At 44.6% G+C, this 16,923-nt stretch overlaps 1 protein-coding gene across 3 annotated transcripts in view; it reads left to right on the top strand.

The window, feature by feature from the left end:
• Positions 1-16,923, top strand: part of Dgcr2 (DiGeorge syndrome critical region gene 2) — a 61,012-nt gene that overhangs the window by 18,635 nt on the left and 25,454 nt on the right. For all 3 annotated transcript variants that reach the window (XM_055610254.1, XM_055610256.1, XM_055610255.1), the window contains one exon: positions 10,498-10,620. In XM_055610254.1, the coding sequence (XP_055466229.1) occupies positions 10,498-10,620 (123 nt within the window). The remainder of the gene's footprint in view (positions 1-10,497; positions 10,621-16,923) is intronic.

The following is a 16,923-nucleotide window of genomic DNA, read 5'->3' as shown; positions in this document are numbered from 1 at the left end:
ACTTAATGCCCATTGTTAATTCCTATTAAATGGGCAGTCTTGAGTAGGGCAGCTAGCCCCTAGCACTGTGACCCAAGCTTTTCCCTGCTCTAGAGCGCAGCAGTGACTGTGAGCCACTGTGGCTTGTCCAGCTGAGTGAGCAGGCCACAGAGGAGACAACTGATCTTGACGCATCTCACTAAGTGACTGGGCTTTTAGCCTCAGCACCATTGTCTTTTCTCCTTGGAACTTGTTTTCGGATTATGTAAACTCAAATCCGTTTCATGGCAGTTTTTAAAACAGCCTTTTATTGTGGTAAACTACCTTATAATAAACTGTACATATTTAAAATGTAAGAGTTGAGAAGCCGCCTCCCCGCCAGCTCTGATAATTTTGCGGGGGATCTTGCTGTTGTTGTTTTCTAAGATGGGGTTCTCATTATGTCCCTCTAGATGTCCTGAAACTCACTGTGTAGACCAGGCTGGCCCCAGACTGGCAGAAATTTGCTTTCCTCAGCCTCCCAAAAGCTGGGATTAAAGGTGTGCACCATTTTTTATACCCAACTTGTTACTCCTAAACACTTATCTTTGACTGGACTCAGATATTCCTCAGCTGGAGAGAGGGCTCAGAGGTTAAGAACATGTATTGCTCTTGCAAAATGACCTGAGTTCAGTTCCAATCAGGCAATGGACAACTGTTTATAGTGCCAGTTCCAGAAGCTCTGAGGCCTCTTGCCAACCTTTTGGGTTGCGAGAATCGTATTTAGGGACCCACAAAGATAAACAGACATATACAGAATTAGAAATAAAGTAAATCTTCAAAAGAAGAAGAGAAGCAGCAGCAGCAGCAGACGCTCTCAGGACGGATGGCCTATATGTCTCTTGGTTCCTGGCATTTCCCTTTGGCTTTCTCATTCTCTTGCCCAAAACACTTAGCTTATTCTGCAGCCTCCTCCTCATCTTTCTTAGTGCATCAGAGCAGAATGTCTGCATTCGTGTTGCAGGGTATGTGGGGTAACAAGGCCCTGACTCTTGGGTGCTTTGGTTTGGGCTTCTTACTTTGCTCAAGGGCTTCTTGACAACACTGGAGGACACCATGCTCTTTACAGAGATGGAAAGGCTTTCTGATGCTTCTAGCTTTTGGGTCTCAGGCACCGGGGCACATTAGTGTGGGTTCCAGAAATCAATCTCCCTATCCCTCTCCCTCTCCCTCCTTCCCCCCCACCAAGATAACCATTCCAGTTGGCATCCGCAATGCATCTGTGAACATCTGTGTTTCTTCTCTTCAGTTCTTGGTCTAGAACAAAAATGTGCATTACTCAGCAGCATGCAGTCTGCTGTGGGTCAGGACACCTGACGTCTTCCCATCACTGACTGGGACCACATTAGCCTTTCACCTTTTACCAGAACTTCAGCAGCTATTGCTGTGGCCATAGGCTTCTCACAAAAAAATAGAAAACTTAATTTCATTGTCTACTTCATTTGGTTTCTGATAGCCTGTGGCTGGGGAAGAGATACTCAGCTTCATCTTGGTCCAGCCCACAACCTAGGAGGCACTGCAAAAATATCACTTTGTGATATTTGTGTGGGGGTTCATTTGCCCGTTTGGGTGCATGTGGAGGGAGGCCAGAGCTGACATAGAAATGTCTTCCTGAATCACCTCTCCACCCACTTTTTCAGACAGGATGTCTTACTGAACCTGGCTGGACTTGCCATTTTTAGTAGTTCCTATGATCTGTCTCTCCCACCACAGCCAAGATAACAAGCATATACTTATCACTACAGATGTTCTCCTGCGCCCTTTGTAATCTCCCATTGCCCTCCCATGTGTGGCCTGCTTTCTCTTGTTACATTGAGTGTGATCCTGTAAGTAATTAGGAACTTTTGAGTATATACTGGCTGCTTTCACTTGACATAATTGAGATTCATCTGGCCTTTAAAAGATGATGATGATGATGCTTATGTGTCTGTGTGAATCATTGCCATATGAGTGGGCCCTGGAGGCCAGAAAGAGACATTAGGTCCCTTGGAGTTAAAGTTACAAGCAGTTGTGAATCGCCTGCTGTAGGTACTGGAAATCAAATTCAGGTCTTCAGGAAGAGCAGCAAGCACTCTTAGTCACAGAGCTGCTTTTCTAGCACCCAAGCCCAGCCTTCTCATCCTCTTAGGAAAAGGTTCTAGCTGGGCGTGGTAGCACGGTTTTCTTTCTTTTTTTTTTTTTTTAATAAAAATGTGTATGAGTGTTTTGCCTAAATGTCTGTGAGTATACTAAGTGCATACCTAGTATCTCTGGATGCCAAAAGAGGGTGTTAGTTCGCCCTGGGACTGGAGTTACAGTGAGTTGTGAGGCCCCATGTGGGTGCTGGGAATCAAGCCTAGGTCCTCTGCAACAGCTGTCTCTCCAGCCCCTAAAACTTTATTTTGTGTGTGTATACATGTGCCTGCATGTGCATGTATGTGTGTATGTGTGGCTGTGCTGTGGCTGTATAACTGATATGTGTGTGGCTGTAGGAGTGTGCCAGTGGAGGCCGGAAGGGCTCATGAGGCCCTTGGGGCTGGAGTTACACGTACTTGGGAGTGCTGGGACCTGACTCTGGTCCTCTGATAGAGCAGCACGCACTCAACTGTTGAGCCACATCATCAGCTCCTGGCATACACTTTTAACTCCAGCACTCAAGAGGCAGATGATCCCTGTGAGTTCAAGGCCAGCCTATCTACATTACAAGTCAGGCCAGCCAAGGCTGCTACAAAGTGAGACCCTGTCTCAAAAGAAAAGGTTATAAATTTTAATGAGGTCCAGTTTATCAACTTTTTATTTTGTGACTTAACATACACATCTTAGCAATCTTTGCTTAAACTAAAGTTTAAAAATTTTTCGTGGTTTCTGCTCAAATTTTGGTAGTTTGATATAGAGAAATTTTAATTCAGAACATGGCTGCTCTGGCAAGAGATCACATCCAAAATCTTGCAGGTCTGTGTGATCCAGCTGGAATACAAACACACCTGTAATTCTGGAGTCAGAGGCAAGCAGATCTGAGTTCAAGGCCAACCTGGTATAGAGCAAGTTTTAGGTAAAGAAAAGCTTAGGTCCAGGCATGGTGGGACATCTTTAATCCCAAGCAGTGAAGGTAAAGGTAGTTTGTAGAAGGAAACACCCATGTTTGAAAGTGAAGTCTAATTGCATAACAGAAAAAGTGACGAATCAGAGGAGGATTTGACAGAATAGGATACACCCAACTCTCACGAGAGAGGAAAAGGGAAGCTACTTAAGTTAAGGGGTAATGCAGAGAGAGGAGGCAATTTTACCGGGACAGTAATAGGCCTCAGAGAGAGAACTCAGGTGAAGAACAAATGAGCCAGAGAATGAGAAGGAGCCAGAAGTTGAGAAAAGATTGATGGAGTTAGAGGCCAAGCAGAGTAATTCAGAGGCCGAGAGAAGCCAAATTGAATAAGTTAGCTGGGAGAGGAATTTAAGCCAGACCAGCTAAGTTGAACCAGCCAGCTCAGTAAGAGCAAGGAAGGGTGAACATATTAAATAGTAAGTCGCAGAGGCTGAAAACATTCTAAGCCTAGAGGTTAGCAGTCAGAGGCAGTAAGCTTCTGGGACAATTGAAACAAGCAAATAAAAGTTCCTTTTACAGTTTGGAGCTTCACATTTACATCTGGGCCTTCATTGTATTCTGAATTACTTTTTCTTCTTAGTATAAGAGGCAGAGCAAAGTGATTTCTTAGTTGGATAGCCTTGAACTCAGACATTCACCTGCCGCTGCCTCCAAGAGATGGGATTAAAGTAAAGGTTTGTCCACCACACCTGTTCTGTGATGTCCTCTACACTATCCTGTCTTGATGTTTCTGCAATCTGTATTGTTTGCTGTTCTTTTCTGCAAGGTCCTGGAATGTTTTCACTGCTCTTAAGTTCTTGGCATTTCAACAAATTTTAGAGTCAGTTTGTCAGTTTCTGTAATCAAACCTTGCCATTCAGGCTCACTGCCTGGACCTGCCACATCGGTTGGGGTGAAGAGGCCTAATGGTTGTGAGCACTTCAAGAAACAGACTTCTTGAGAGACAGGCTTCAGTGAGACAGCTCATTGGCGGGAACTAAGGCTACTTACACCTTTTGGGGATGGGTAGGGGCATTCAGTGTGCGTATACACACCACTGCCTGGGGCCAGGGTGCTGGGGATACCTTATCTGCATAACGAGGAAATTTAACCTGGCTACCAGGCTATATGACCTGGGGGGTGAGGGAAATTTGGGAACACAGGGCTAGGTGCACTGGGACATACAGGTCCAGGCTGTCAAGTGGGAAGAGTGTTCTGTTCCTGCCCATCTCAGGATGAGATTTTCAGGGTATGGACATACCTCCATCCCACAGCTCCCCGCCCCCACAAAGCCTGATGAAATATGGTTGCTAGCATTGAATTTGGGTAAAATGAGATCTTAACCACTTGAATCTTCTGATCCATAAAGACCCATAGGTTTAAGTCTTTTAAATATATCTTTCAGCCATATTTGTATATTTTCAGCATATAGGATTTAAATGTCTTTTTGTTAGATTTATCTCTGTTTTTATTCATTTGTCTTCAATTTATTTATTCAGAGTCTTACTGTGTCGCCCAGGCTAGCCCTGAATTCAGTCCTGCCTCAGCCTCCACAGTGTGAGAATTGCAGGCATATGCCACATGTCCAGCTCAGACTTACTTTTTAATGTTGTTGCTTTTGGTGACTAAATGAACTCTGAATTTTTGGAAGAATTGACCTTTTTTTTTTTTTTTTAAGATTTAATTTTCTTTTTACCTACATGTGTTATGTATGCCACTTGTGTGAGTGCCCTTGGGAAGCTGGACCAGGCAGTGTGTTCCTGGGAGCTGGTGTCACGGAGTTGTGAGAGGCACCTCGTGTGGATACTGTGAACCACATGTGAGCCTTTTGAAAGAGCAGGACACACTTTGAACAGGTGATCCTCCCTCCAGCTCTGGTATTAGTTTAAATATTTTATGGAATTTTTTAAGTGAAGCCATTTGAGCCTGGAGTTTACTTTACATAAAGCAGAAGCAACAAACATTTTAACTTTGCAACTTGACACTGTGGTCTGCAAAGGTGTTGAGCTGTGTTTATGGTTGCCCTGGGATGCATTTGGTCAGTTGGACACACCTGGTAAAGGTTGTTTTGCTTTGAGGTGCTGAGAGTCATACCAAAAACTTCATGAGTTCTAGTGAAATCCTCCAACACTAAGGCCAGTGAGCTACAGCCAGCCTTGTGTGTAAGTTTTTTACTCAACACCAAGGTTGCTGATTTCCTTGTGCACCAGGCTGGCCTCCCCACCCCTCACATGCTCTTTACCAGGGGCTGTTTTTGTTGAGTTGCCGTGCAGCAGGCAGGCGCTCACCAGGTGCGAGATCTTGACACCGGGGCCCCTCAGTCTGCAGAACTTTGGCTGACTGGCCTGCTGGTTTAATATGAAAAGATACTGTAATTATTTTCCTACATAGCATAAATGCATCAGGTTGCATTTTCTAAGTTGATGAATGAAACACAAGGCAACATTGTGATGCTCCGAGACGAGGTCTCACAACATCTGTGGTGCTGTCCCTGAGGGGACCAGCAGTGTTCAGTAGTGAAGGACACCTGCTCAGTTGCTCTGTCATGAGTCCATGCTCAAGTGTTCACTTCTTCTGATTCGATTTTAGCACCCGTTCTAGGGTTTTCATAGTAAGAGGATCTGTCTGGTTGAGGGACAGGTTTTGTGTTTGTATGGAAGGTCCACAGAAGGGTGGGAACACACTTGTCCTGCTGTCAGAAGTGAGCTCTACTCGGCAATTGCAGTCACCTGGGAGAAAAGACTGTGTAGACTTACTGTGAACATAGATAAAGCCACCCTTTGGATTCCAAGTAGATGCCTCTGGATAGTTCTGTTTTATAGCACCATTTTACTGCTGTTGCCATGGTGGTTCAAGGTCCTTATCCAGTGATAAGAAGAAAACATGTCTTTAAAGTAAGCACAATGGATTTTCCTTTAGCCCACCATCTTACCTCAGTCCCTAAACTGTTGTTTCTAAGTTACCTACTCTGTGCTAAGTTCTGTGATAGGAGCAGAAAGTGGACGTGGAAAACATGGTATATCTAGCCATTCTTTTCTATCTTCACTGTGTATGTATTTATATGTACTTCTTGACTTCTGAATGGCTAGGAAAGCTATGGTGGCTTAAAAATACCATACTTGGTATAAACATACATTACTAACCCAGCCTGCCAACACCATGTTTGGGCAGCAGAGTGTGTTGCTCGGTCACCTAGCTATTTCATGGTGACTGGAAGCTTGCTCAGCCTCGTGACCTGCCATATCCTTATTGCTCAGATTCCAAATCAGATGTGAGTCCTGCTGAGTATGAACCATCCGCGTCTTTGTCAGGCTGGAGTCTGCAGTCACATATCATAAACATTTGTGCATAGTTGAGTCTTTTAAAAATGTTTTTGTTGGGGATGGAGAGATGGCTCAGCCATTAAGAGCATCAGTTGGTCTTCCAGAAGACTTGGGTTCAATTTCCAGCACCCAACTGGTAGCTCAAACTATCTGTAACTCCTGCCCCAGAGGATCCAACAGCATTTCTGGCCTCTGAATACGACATAGTATAGACATCTGTACATGTAAGATGAAAACAAATAAAAGGTTAGGAAACATTTTTGAATGTTTTTGTATTTTGTGTATATGAATATTTTGCCTGTAATGCATGTCTATGTGCCACATGCATGCCTGGTGCCAATGGAGGCCAGAAGAGGGTGTCGGAGCCTCTGGAACCAGGGATTGTAAGTAGTATGTAGGTGCCGGAATTCAAACCCAGGGCCTCTGCAAAAATACCCACTGCTCTTAACTGCTGAGCCATCTCTCAAGCCCACATACTGGATTTTGTTTTTGTTTTTTAATTTTATTTTATATACATGATCAGTTTTATATTTTAGTTGGGTTCAAATGACTATATATCAGTTAGGCAGGTCTAAAATCTACCACACTATACCTGTTTCATTTTTTTTTTAATTTTCCCATCATCTTTTGGTTTGCACTCTATTTTGTGTTGCTTATTGGCCTATGTGCTGTAATCATTTTGTGTTTAGTAGTATTGATCTGTAGCTCAGTACAGTGTGCCTTCAAATGACAGGTCACCTTACTAATAGAAGAGCCGGAAAACAGTTTACCTTGTTTCCCTCTTCCTAGTGACCTCGGGTCACAGTTAGAGCTCTGCATCTGTCGTGAATGTCATACTATGTTACGCAACATTTCTGCTTTAAATGTTTCTAGGCTGAGGACCGTCCTAGTTGAGTTTTATCAACTTAATGCAAACCTAGACATATCTGGGAAGAGGGACTCTTATTTGAGAAAATGCTTGTCTAAGTTTGGCCTGTAGGTAAGTCTGTAGGGTGTTCTCTTGATTAGTAACTGGTGTGGGAGGACCCAGTCCACTCTGGGTGCTGCCACCACTGGACAGAGGGTCTGAGTTGCATAGAAAGCAAGGAGAGCAAGCCAATAAGCAGCTTCCTTCATGGCCTCTGCTTCAGTTCCTGTTTCCAGCTTCCTGCCTTGGATTCCCCTCATGATGAGCTTTATAATGATGAGATAAACCCTTTCGTCCCCAAGTTTCTTTTGGTCATGGGATTTTATCACTGTAATATAAACTGTAATTAAGACGACTTTTTTTTCCCTTTCAAAATTAAGAAAATGTTGCTCCTTTGCCCTCTAGTTTATATTATTTCTAATAAGAAATGTGGCCAGGCAGTGGTGGCGCGCCTTTACTCCCAGCACTCAGGAGGCAGAGGCAGGAGGGCCTCTGAGTTCAGCCAGCCTGGTCTCCAGAGTTCCAGGACAGCCAGGATGACAGAAACCCTGTCTGGGGTTAAGGGTAGGGGTGGGGAGTGTCGGTTGTGCCTCAGTTTTCCGAGTGCTGGGATTACAGCCTGTGCAAGTATGCCTGGCTTCTCAGTTCTTACCCAGTTCAGTTGCCATGTAACTTTGAGTAATTTTCTTCCTGTTTCTTGTGTTTAAGGCTCATTGGATTGCTTAGATTTGTGGATTTGTTATGGTTTTCATCAAATTGTAAAATAAATCTTCACATCATCTAAGCTTTGCCATTAAAGAAAATTTCTTATTGTAGGGGAAGAAGGCCACACACTCACCTGGCATGTGAGTGTCAGGGTCTGTCTCGTTCCCACTAAGAATCAGCTGTCTCCTTCCCATTAAGCATCTTCGTGGCTTCTTGGTCTTTTTTTTTTTTTTTTTTTTTTTTGGTAGTCTTTTTCTGTCTGTTTCTTGGTTCTGAGAGTTTACCTCTTATGTCCCTAGTCCCTTCTCTTATGGAATCAAGCATGTTAATGCTCTCAGGGACATTTCCATCTCTGGCATTGTGGTTCTTCTCTGTGGGAGGAGGTTTGTTCTCTGTCCACATCTCTGCTGTATGTGTTTAGTTTGAGCTTCCAAGCATTTGCCGGCATATTAGTTTTTTGAAATGTCTGTTTATTCTATCACATGTACCATATCAGTTTTATTTTATTTTTAAGACTGTTTTAAATTTGGAGGCTGCAGAGATGGCTCAGTGCTTAGGAGTGCTAGAGCTGCTCTACCAGCATGATGGCCGACAACAGTTTCAGGGACTCCAGCACCTTCTTCTGGCCTCCACAGGCATCATGTAGGTGTGGGGTACACAGACATACATGCAGGTAACACACCTGTGTTCATTAAGTGAAATAAAAATTAAATTTAAAAAAATCAGTTGCCAGGTAGTGGTGGCACATGCCTTTAATCCCAGCACTCTGGTTGGCAGAGGCAGGCCGATCTCTGTGAGTTCAAAACCAGCCTGGTCTCCAAAGTGTGTCCAGACAGCCAGAGCTATACAGAGAAACCCTGTCTCAAAAACAAAAAAGCAGAGTTGACTACAGTGGTGTAAGCTCCACCCCCTAGCTGGAGGTGCGCCCGCCCTCGATCCACATTCCCTAACTTGTGAGGAAATACATGAGCCATTCTATGGGAATGGAATCAGGCCAGCCAGTGCTCTTTTTTAATTTTTTATTTTTTAATAGAAAAACTGTGAGGGAGAGATGGCTCAACGGTTCAGAGCACTGTCTACTCTTGCAAAGGTCCTGAGTTCAATTCTCGGCAACCACATAGTGGCTCCCGACCATCTTTAATGTGATCTGGTGCCCTTTGCTGGCGTGCAGGTGTATAGACCACTCATATACATAAAATAAAGAAATCTAAAAGAAAAAAGAGAACGGGTTACATTTAAACCTTTTTGTATGTTAGGGCTGTGTGCGAAGGTCAGGGAATGACTTGCAAGAGTCAGTTCCTTCCTTCCACCACGTGGGTTCCCAGGATCAAATTCTAGTCATAAGACTTGCCAGCAGGTGACTTTACCCACTGAACCATCCCACCAGTCCTCATACTCTTGCAAAAGGTGGATCAGATGAGACCCTAAGTCCAGTTCCTGTAGCTGTCTTGGACAAAATTCCTTATGAAATGGCATTGTGGCCTTAGGAGATGGCTCAGTTGGTACAATGTTTTCTATGCAAACATGAGGTTTGGGGAGGCCAAAGCGGGAAGCTTTGGTAGCCTTGCTAGCTATCCATCTTTCCTGTCATCAGCCATCTCAGGCCAGTGAGAAACCCTGTCTCACAAAACCAAGTAGACAGAGCCTGAGGAGGAACAATAATCAGCAGCAGACAACCTGTGTGGAAAGTGAGCCAGCCAGAGGTAAAGCTCAAGGCAGAGTACTTGCCCTCCGTGTTCAAGGCTTGGGCTCCAAGCCAGCACAGACGCCAAAGGCCAGCCTGGGCCACACAGTGAGCGCCTCTCTGGAAAGCAGAAAGAGGTGTGGGGGTCAGAGAAGGAGAACCCGGCAAGACAGGAAGATCTTGGCGTTGGCTGCAGTGTAGGCGGCTGCTTCCTAGTGAAGCCCGTGTTTCGCTGAGTTAGTTTAGCATTCTTATCTTGTCAGGAACCACTGCCAGCTTTGCTTTACCTAAACACATCTCATGTTACTGCCTTAGTAACCTGGCTACCCGCAGCATGCTGGATCAGAGTCAGAACTCTGTTAGCCTGCAACCTCCAAAGTCTGGGTCTGTTCACATGGCCACCTTGACCTTTCCTGTAATTGGAAGCCTTTGTTTTCCTGGAATGTGGTTGCTGTTGTGTCTGCCTTCCTAGGAAACCCTGCTCAAGTCCACTTTCTTAGAAAAGTATTCCAGACTCCCTTGGCTAGAGATGTTTCTGACTTTGACCTTGTTTTGGCATGCTATTTAAATGTTTCTGGGAGGGCGGCAGTTCTGTGTGGTCTGATGCAGGATTGTAACCAGTCTCCACCTTCTGCTTTGGGAACACCTGATCAGATCCTCCTAGGAAGCAGGCTATGGCAGCCACTCAGATCCTGGCCATTTTTTCCCAGGGCTACCATGGTGTGGCCAGAGCTCTGCTCTGCTAGGTGTCTGCCTCTGTGCCACTTCCTCAACAGCCTCTTGCCCTCTTGATCCACAGAGCTTCGGTGCAACCCTGGGCAGTTTGCATGTCACAGTGGTGCCATCCAGTGCATACCCCTCCCCTGGAAGTGTGACGGCTGGGGAACGTGTGAGGATAACAGTGATGAAGCCGACTGTCCGGGTGAGTGGGGATCGACCTGTCTGTCCCACAGGGAGGGAATGTCATGAGGCAATCCCTGTGGTCTGTACACATTGGAAGGGTAGTGTGTTAAGTATTAGCATGAACTGACTGTAGAACGTCTGAGCTAACAGCACTAGGGAGGTGAGGTCCGCCAGCCCCAGACTCTCCTGAGAGGTGTGCTGCACGCTCAGTGGCTCCGGGTGTAGTGCCTCCCGAGGCCTGCCTAGTGTCCTGACAAGTAAACCGTAAGCTAGCATTGCCCCTACTTCCCTTGCCTAAGCATGTTCTAGTAATATGGCACTTGGGTTTTTGGGTCTCGTTTGTTTTTGTGGCCCTCAATAAGCCCCTAAAGGCACATAGAGAGCCATAGAAGTTTGTACATCGTTGGGTACCCGCTGCTTCTACCTCAGCACCCTGATGCATAGTAAACACCATGGATCATAGCACCCATTCCACATTGATCCACAGGTTTCAGCCTGCGATAAATGGGAAGGGTAGCATCGTGCACGTGTGTGCTATTGCGAGACTCGTGCACGTGCATGCATTACTCACGCTTTTTCAGGGCCTGTCAGCAGAAGGCATGGCATGTGATAGAAATGATAAGCTTTCTCAGTGAGAAATTCCTCCACACAGTTAGAGGGAGGGAAGCTCTTCGCCGAGGCACCTGGTCAGCTCATGCACTGCCTGAGGAACAGTAGCTCCCAACAGAAGATTCCATTGGCTTATATACACCTCACACTTATGCATTCCACTTACAGCCATCTCTTTTGGGTCCTGGTCCCAGGTTACACTTTAACAATTTAAACAGAGACAGGAGGCTGCAAGTCTGGCCTATCTTAGGCAGATAGGAGATTTACACAGCAAAGTTATTGCATATTACTAGAATTATTTAAGGCCAGCAACGTTGTTCTTTTTCAAATAGTTATTACCCAGGGTCATCTTGCCCATCTGACAAGAGTTGTTTTCCTGATAAGAGAGCACAGGCGACTCTGTGACAGACCTGGACCTAATGATGGTTGCGACCCTGTTGTGGAAACCTTTCTGGAGTAAGCACTCTGATGCCAGTGAGAATGGACAAGAGGAGCTATCACTGGTGGAACAAAGCCAGGGCAGACTTTGATAGACAGTCCAGTTTGCACTCTCGGTTTATACGCTAAAATCTCAAGGTGGAGCAAATACACAAGCAACATTACACAGAACAGCCCCTCGCGTTAGCAGATGTTTCAGGTCCTCTGTTCCAGGTAGCCAGTGAAGTCATGCTTGGCAAACAGGCAGTGCAAGCAGAGCTTAAGTAAAGCACTAAATAAATCAATATCTAATAATTTGTCCTTTCTACTTCATTCTACTTTAGCTCTGTACCGCCCCCATCCCCCAAAGCTGTTTTTGTTGGGTTTTTTTGTTTTTTGAGCCAGAGTCTCAAAAAGACATTAGAGGTTTGTTGTTGTTGTTGTCGATTGTTTGTTTTTTAAGATGTTGTCTGTGTGTGTGGAAGGAAGAAGAGGGGATGGGGTCTCCTGGACCTGAAGTTACAGGCAGTTGTGAGCTGCCTAACATGACTGCCGGGAACCAAACTAAGGTCCTCTAAGAGAACAGTCAGTGCTCTTAATCAGTGAACCATCTCTCCAGCCCCTAGAGGTATGTCTGTGGCATAGGAAGCAGGGCCTACTGGCTGGTCAGTCATAAGTTGTAAGTTATCGCTGTCTTCTTTGTCATGATTGGAACCTAAAGGCTGGCCAATCCTGGTGGCATTTACATCCTACCATCCTAAATTTATGTTATCTCTAACAGGCCTGTTAGCACATGACTTTTCTTGGGGTATTTTGGAAGTGGTGCTTCTTTAGATAATTCTACTTGGGGGACTCAATGTCTCCTAAGTAGATCTATCAGTAAGTCCTTTAGAATAACAATTCTATCACTGTGATCAGTCATACTGTAACTCTGTAATCACCATTTTAAACTGTGTATGGTTGCACACACCTTTAATCCCAGTAACTGTGAGATAGAAGTAGGCAGATCTCTGAGTTTGAGGCCAGCCTGGTATACACAGTGAGACCCTGTCTCAAAATGTGTGCACGTGAGTGCGCGCTTGGGTGTCTGCGTGTGCATGTGTGTGTGTGTGTGTCTTGACACTGTCCTGGCATTGTGATCCTTTACTGTCTGGCATAATTCTTCCTTGCCAAGCTTTTGTGTCACTGTTGTTCACATCAGCTGGTATATTTCCTGTATCGCTATGCCAATTCCTCACTGCATGTGTCCTGTGCTTCTTGGAATTGTTTTGTTTATGTCCCTGCCTGGGTCAACATGCCTTCCTTCAAGACTTGACTGAAATGCCAGCTGCCGCAGTGAAAAGGTACCTCTGTCTCTCTGGCTGAATCACCTGATTGTCCTCTTAGCACATCTAGAACTGCTGGTTAATTCTCACTAGTTTTGGGGGTGGTTTTTTTGGGGGGGGGAGTGTTTATTTGTTTATTTGGGTTTTGTTTGGTTGGTTTGGGTTTTTTGTTGTTTGGTCGGTTTAGGTTGTTCATTTGTTGGTTTGTTTGTTTCTCTGTGTAGCCCTGGCTGTCCTAGACTTGCTTTGTAGACCAGGCTGACCTCAAACTCACAGTGATCCGCTTGCCTCTGCCTCCCTGAGTGCTGGGACTAAAATCATAGAAAACCTCGCTCAGCTTAATTCTCACTGTTAAAGGGCCTGTTCTGCATTTCTCCTTCCAGACCACAAGCTTCAAAAACAGGAAGCCTTTTCTGCCTCTGGATGGGCCCTTGCCTGAGGTAGAAAGGGTATACTATAGCTCCTAGAAGCCAAGCATGGTTCAACCTGGGTCATCAGGAAGGGCGATGAATACATTTAAAAGCAGTGTGTTTGGAAATCAAGAAAAGCTTACATATAGGCACTGGCAAGATGCATGTACAAAGAGATCTGAGAAAACCTTAAAAAACACCATCTCACATTAGTCCAAGGCTCCTGCCAAGCCTCCAAAGTAGTCATCCAGCACAGAGCAAGGCTACAAAGATAGGAGAGATGGCTGCTTTTGCACAGAGAAAGGAAAAACGTGGCCTATCCCTGTAGCAAAACAGAGACCTCTTTTTTTTTTTTTTTTTTTTTGTATTGTTTATTTTGTTTTTGGGGGCAGAGTTTTTCTGTGTAGCCCTGACTATCCTCAAACTTATAGAGATCTGCCTGCCTCTGCCTCCTGAATGCTGGGATTAAAGGCGTGCACCACTATTGCCTGGCAACAATGATTATTTTTATTTTTTTGTCAGTTTCATACATGTATATAATAAAATTCAGTCCTTACCCATTACTCTGTTTCATCCCTGTTTTCCCAGGAAGTCCCCTTTCTGTTTTTATGTCTTTTTAATTGTAAGAAATGCAGACCTTAACTATCTTAAATGTGTTCACAGAACTAAAGGAAAACATGGACAAAAACCTAAAACAAATGAGCAAGTAGGGGCTGAGGCGACTGCTCAGTGGCAGATTGCTTGCCCAGCATGGGCCTCTCCCTGTTGGCGAGTGACACAACTGACCCAGTGTGGCCGCTCACACCTGTGATTTCAGAATTCAGAGGGCCAAGACAGCCCATGCTACAGAATACAGTGGAAACATTTTCCCCAGGAAGGTGGCCGGTGACCCTCAGGCACAGTCCGAAAGGGGTTAGGCGCTCTGGAAGCACTAGAGAAAAGGCCATGCAGAGGGCAGTTTGATGGAGAAGACCGAAGGGGGAGCCCTGTCTCCTTGCTGGGTACTGGCGACGCTGCAGAGCAGGAGAGTTCTGTTGCGCAGTTGTGGCAACCCAAGAGCCAAGTGTCATGGCACTACAGGGTAGAAGAGCTGTCAATAGAGTCCTGTGAGACTGAGGAAGGGAACTTTAAAATCAGATCTGCACAGCACTCAGCCAGCTGAAAACCTTTGGTAGAAACCAAAGTATACACAGGAACTTGCACAGATTCCAAGCAGGACACTGGCCAGAGCTGCTTAGGAATGCAGTCAGCGTTTGCACTCAGAACCCGAAGGAAATCACAGAGATCCAGCCACCCTCTTGAGACTTCACTATCATGCAGAGGAAGACTGGACCACAAGAACAAGTGCAAAAAAGCTATTGCAGAAGAGTAGAGGAGAAAGCTGAGAAGGAAGGGAAAAGAAACTAGAGGGAATTCACAGTCAGACCAGTAGGTTTTCACAGTCTGCCTCTACCCAGTGCAGTCCCTCTTTATTTAATATGACAGATAATTTAGGAGACCAGCCCAGGACCATCCTCCTCCTCCCACCTCCTTCTTTGTGGCCTTTCTCGTCATCTTTGTTGTCTTCATCTTCTTCTTTGTCTACTGTCTTATTCATCTTACTCTTTGCTTTTACCAGAACATAGTCTGGCTGGATCCATGGAGTCATGTGTCTCAGCTTTCTGAGACGGGACTGTTATCTGAGACTATATTTTTACCTATTTCATTTCAGTCTACCCTTTGCTAAAACTTCCTTATCCCCATCCACATTTTTGTCCCTATATTTTCCCCTTCTATTTGTCTCCTGCTTCCTACCATTCTAGTACTGATTACCAGCCTTGCGGTGTGTGTTTGTTTCTTAACTTCTCTTTCCACTCATATCCATAGTGACATGTAAGTTCACACAGCGTTGTCAGTGTCCCGAGGTGCTTAGCATTTAAGAAGCGATTATTTGGGGAGGAGTTGTTACTTTTTTAAATTACTGTTGTTAAATTCTTGGCTGGTTTTTATGAGATTTGTATGTGAAGGTTTTTTTCAGGGTGATTACATTGTAGTTGACTATTTTTGTAGAGCTTTCCCCCTGAATATTGACTGTTGTCGCAGATAGTATTCACTAATGGGGAAAAATGCTAATGGAGCCTCATACACTGAATACCAGGCTAACAGAAACAATACTTCAACTACTGTCACCACCTAGGTGGTGAAAAAATAAAATAATTCAGTGATCGAATTCCTGAATCCAACCCCAAACACAAGTAGCACCTTAAGGTTCACAAAATGGCTCACAAGTAATCGCATGTGTTTAATCTGACAACCTGAGTTCAAATCCTGGATCCCAGGGTTAAAGAAAGAACTGAATCCTGAAGGTTCTTTGACCCCCCACACACACACACACCTACACACAAAACTTTAAAAGAAAACCACAAGTGACATGATTTCTATATGTCTCATCCAAAATGCACAATCCCTGAATACAATCTCCCAGTAATAGTGACGTAGATGAATTTCCAAAGGCTTCAAGCGTATAATGAAAACTTTTCCAGACATGAGAGGAGTGAATGCAAAGAGAACAAAGGTGAATGAGACAAAGAAGTCCATGCAGAATGAACATAGAATATAAAGAGCAATACTGAAAAAGAAGCAAACTGAAATGATACTGGAAAATAAAACTTCAGTAATTCAGATGACCAGCACGTTGGAAAGCCTCACTGGCAGAGGAGACCACAGACAAGCAGAGTGCCAGGGCTCACAGACAGGGTAAGAAGAGACTGGCTGTGTCACTCCAGAGCATCAGGAAGTCTTAAACACATACAGATGGAATGTGCAGGGAACACTGCGAGAAAGCCATGTCTACAAATTGTGGGCATAGGAGAAGAATGCCATGCCAAAACCAGAAAATATTCTTTATTACAAACTAGACACACCGCCCCCTTCTCGGTTCTGCCAGCGCCACCGTCCTTCCCCCTTTTTCCTCTTCTTTTTGTCTTTGTGAAGCTGGAGCTCAGGTCTCATGCACGCTGGGTATACAACCACTGACCTGATCCCAGTATTTTTAAGGATTTGCATAAGGAAAACAGGAGACTTAGGAGAAACTTAATATAGTGATGACTGATATTTTAAGTTTTAAACACTTTAAATATTTTACATTAAATATTGTTTCATAATGAGAGGAGAGAACCCTATTAAGAAAATTTTAGCATGTAGGATATTGGAATGAGATATATAGAGAAATCCAATATAATTGATTCTATCACTATATAATTTTATATAGTTTTATATTTATAATTTTATATAGTGATAGAATCAAGGAAGCAATTTGTAAGGTCATTCCTTGTCACATCTTCAGTCTCAGGCTAGCCTGAGGAAAGCCATTACAGAGTCTGTACACTGTAATGGCTTCCTCTTTACACTGTCTAATCTTACTGTCCAGGGCAGCCATGCATACCCAGTATCCTACTGTGAGATCCTGCTATTAAGGTTGAAGCCTGGTGTTTCCAGCTAGCCTCTAAGCATGGTTCCCTTTCCACCTGATCTGGGGAACCCCAGATATCCTAAGGCTCTTTGCATAGCTCTCAAGGGAAT

Source organism: Psammomys obesus, unplaced genomic scaffold (genome assembly GCF_907164565.1).
Source record: "Psammomys obesus unplaced genomic scaffold, mPsaObe1.curated_primary_1811, whole genome shotgun sequence".
NCBI classification, from domain to species: Eukaryota; Metazoa; Chordata; class Mammalia; order Rodentia; family Muridae; genus Psammomys; species Psammomys obesus.
Note: the sequence above shows the minus strand (reverse complement) of the source record. Positions and strands in the feature narration are given on the sequence as shown.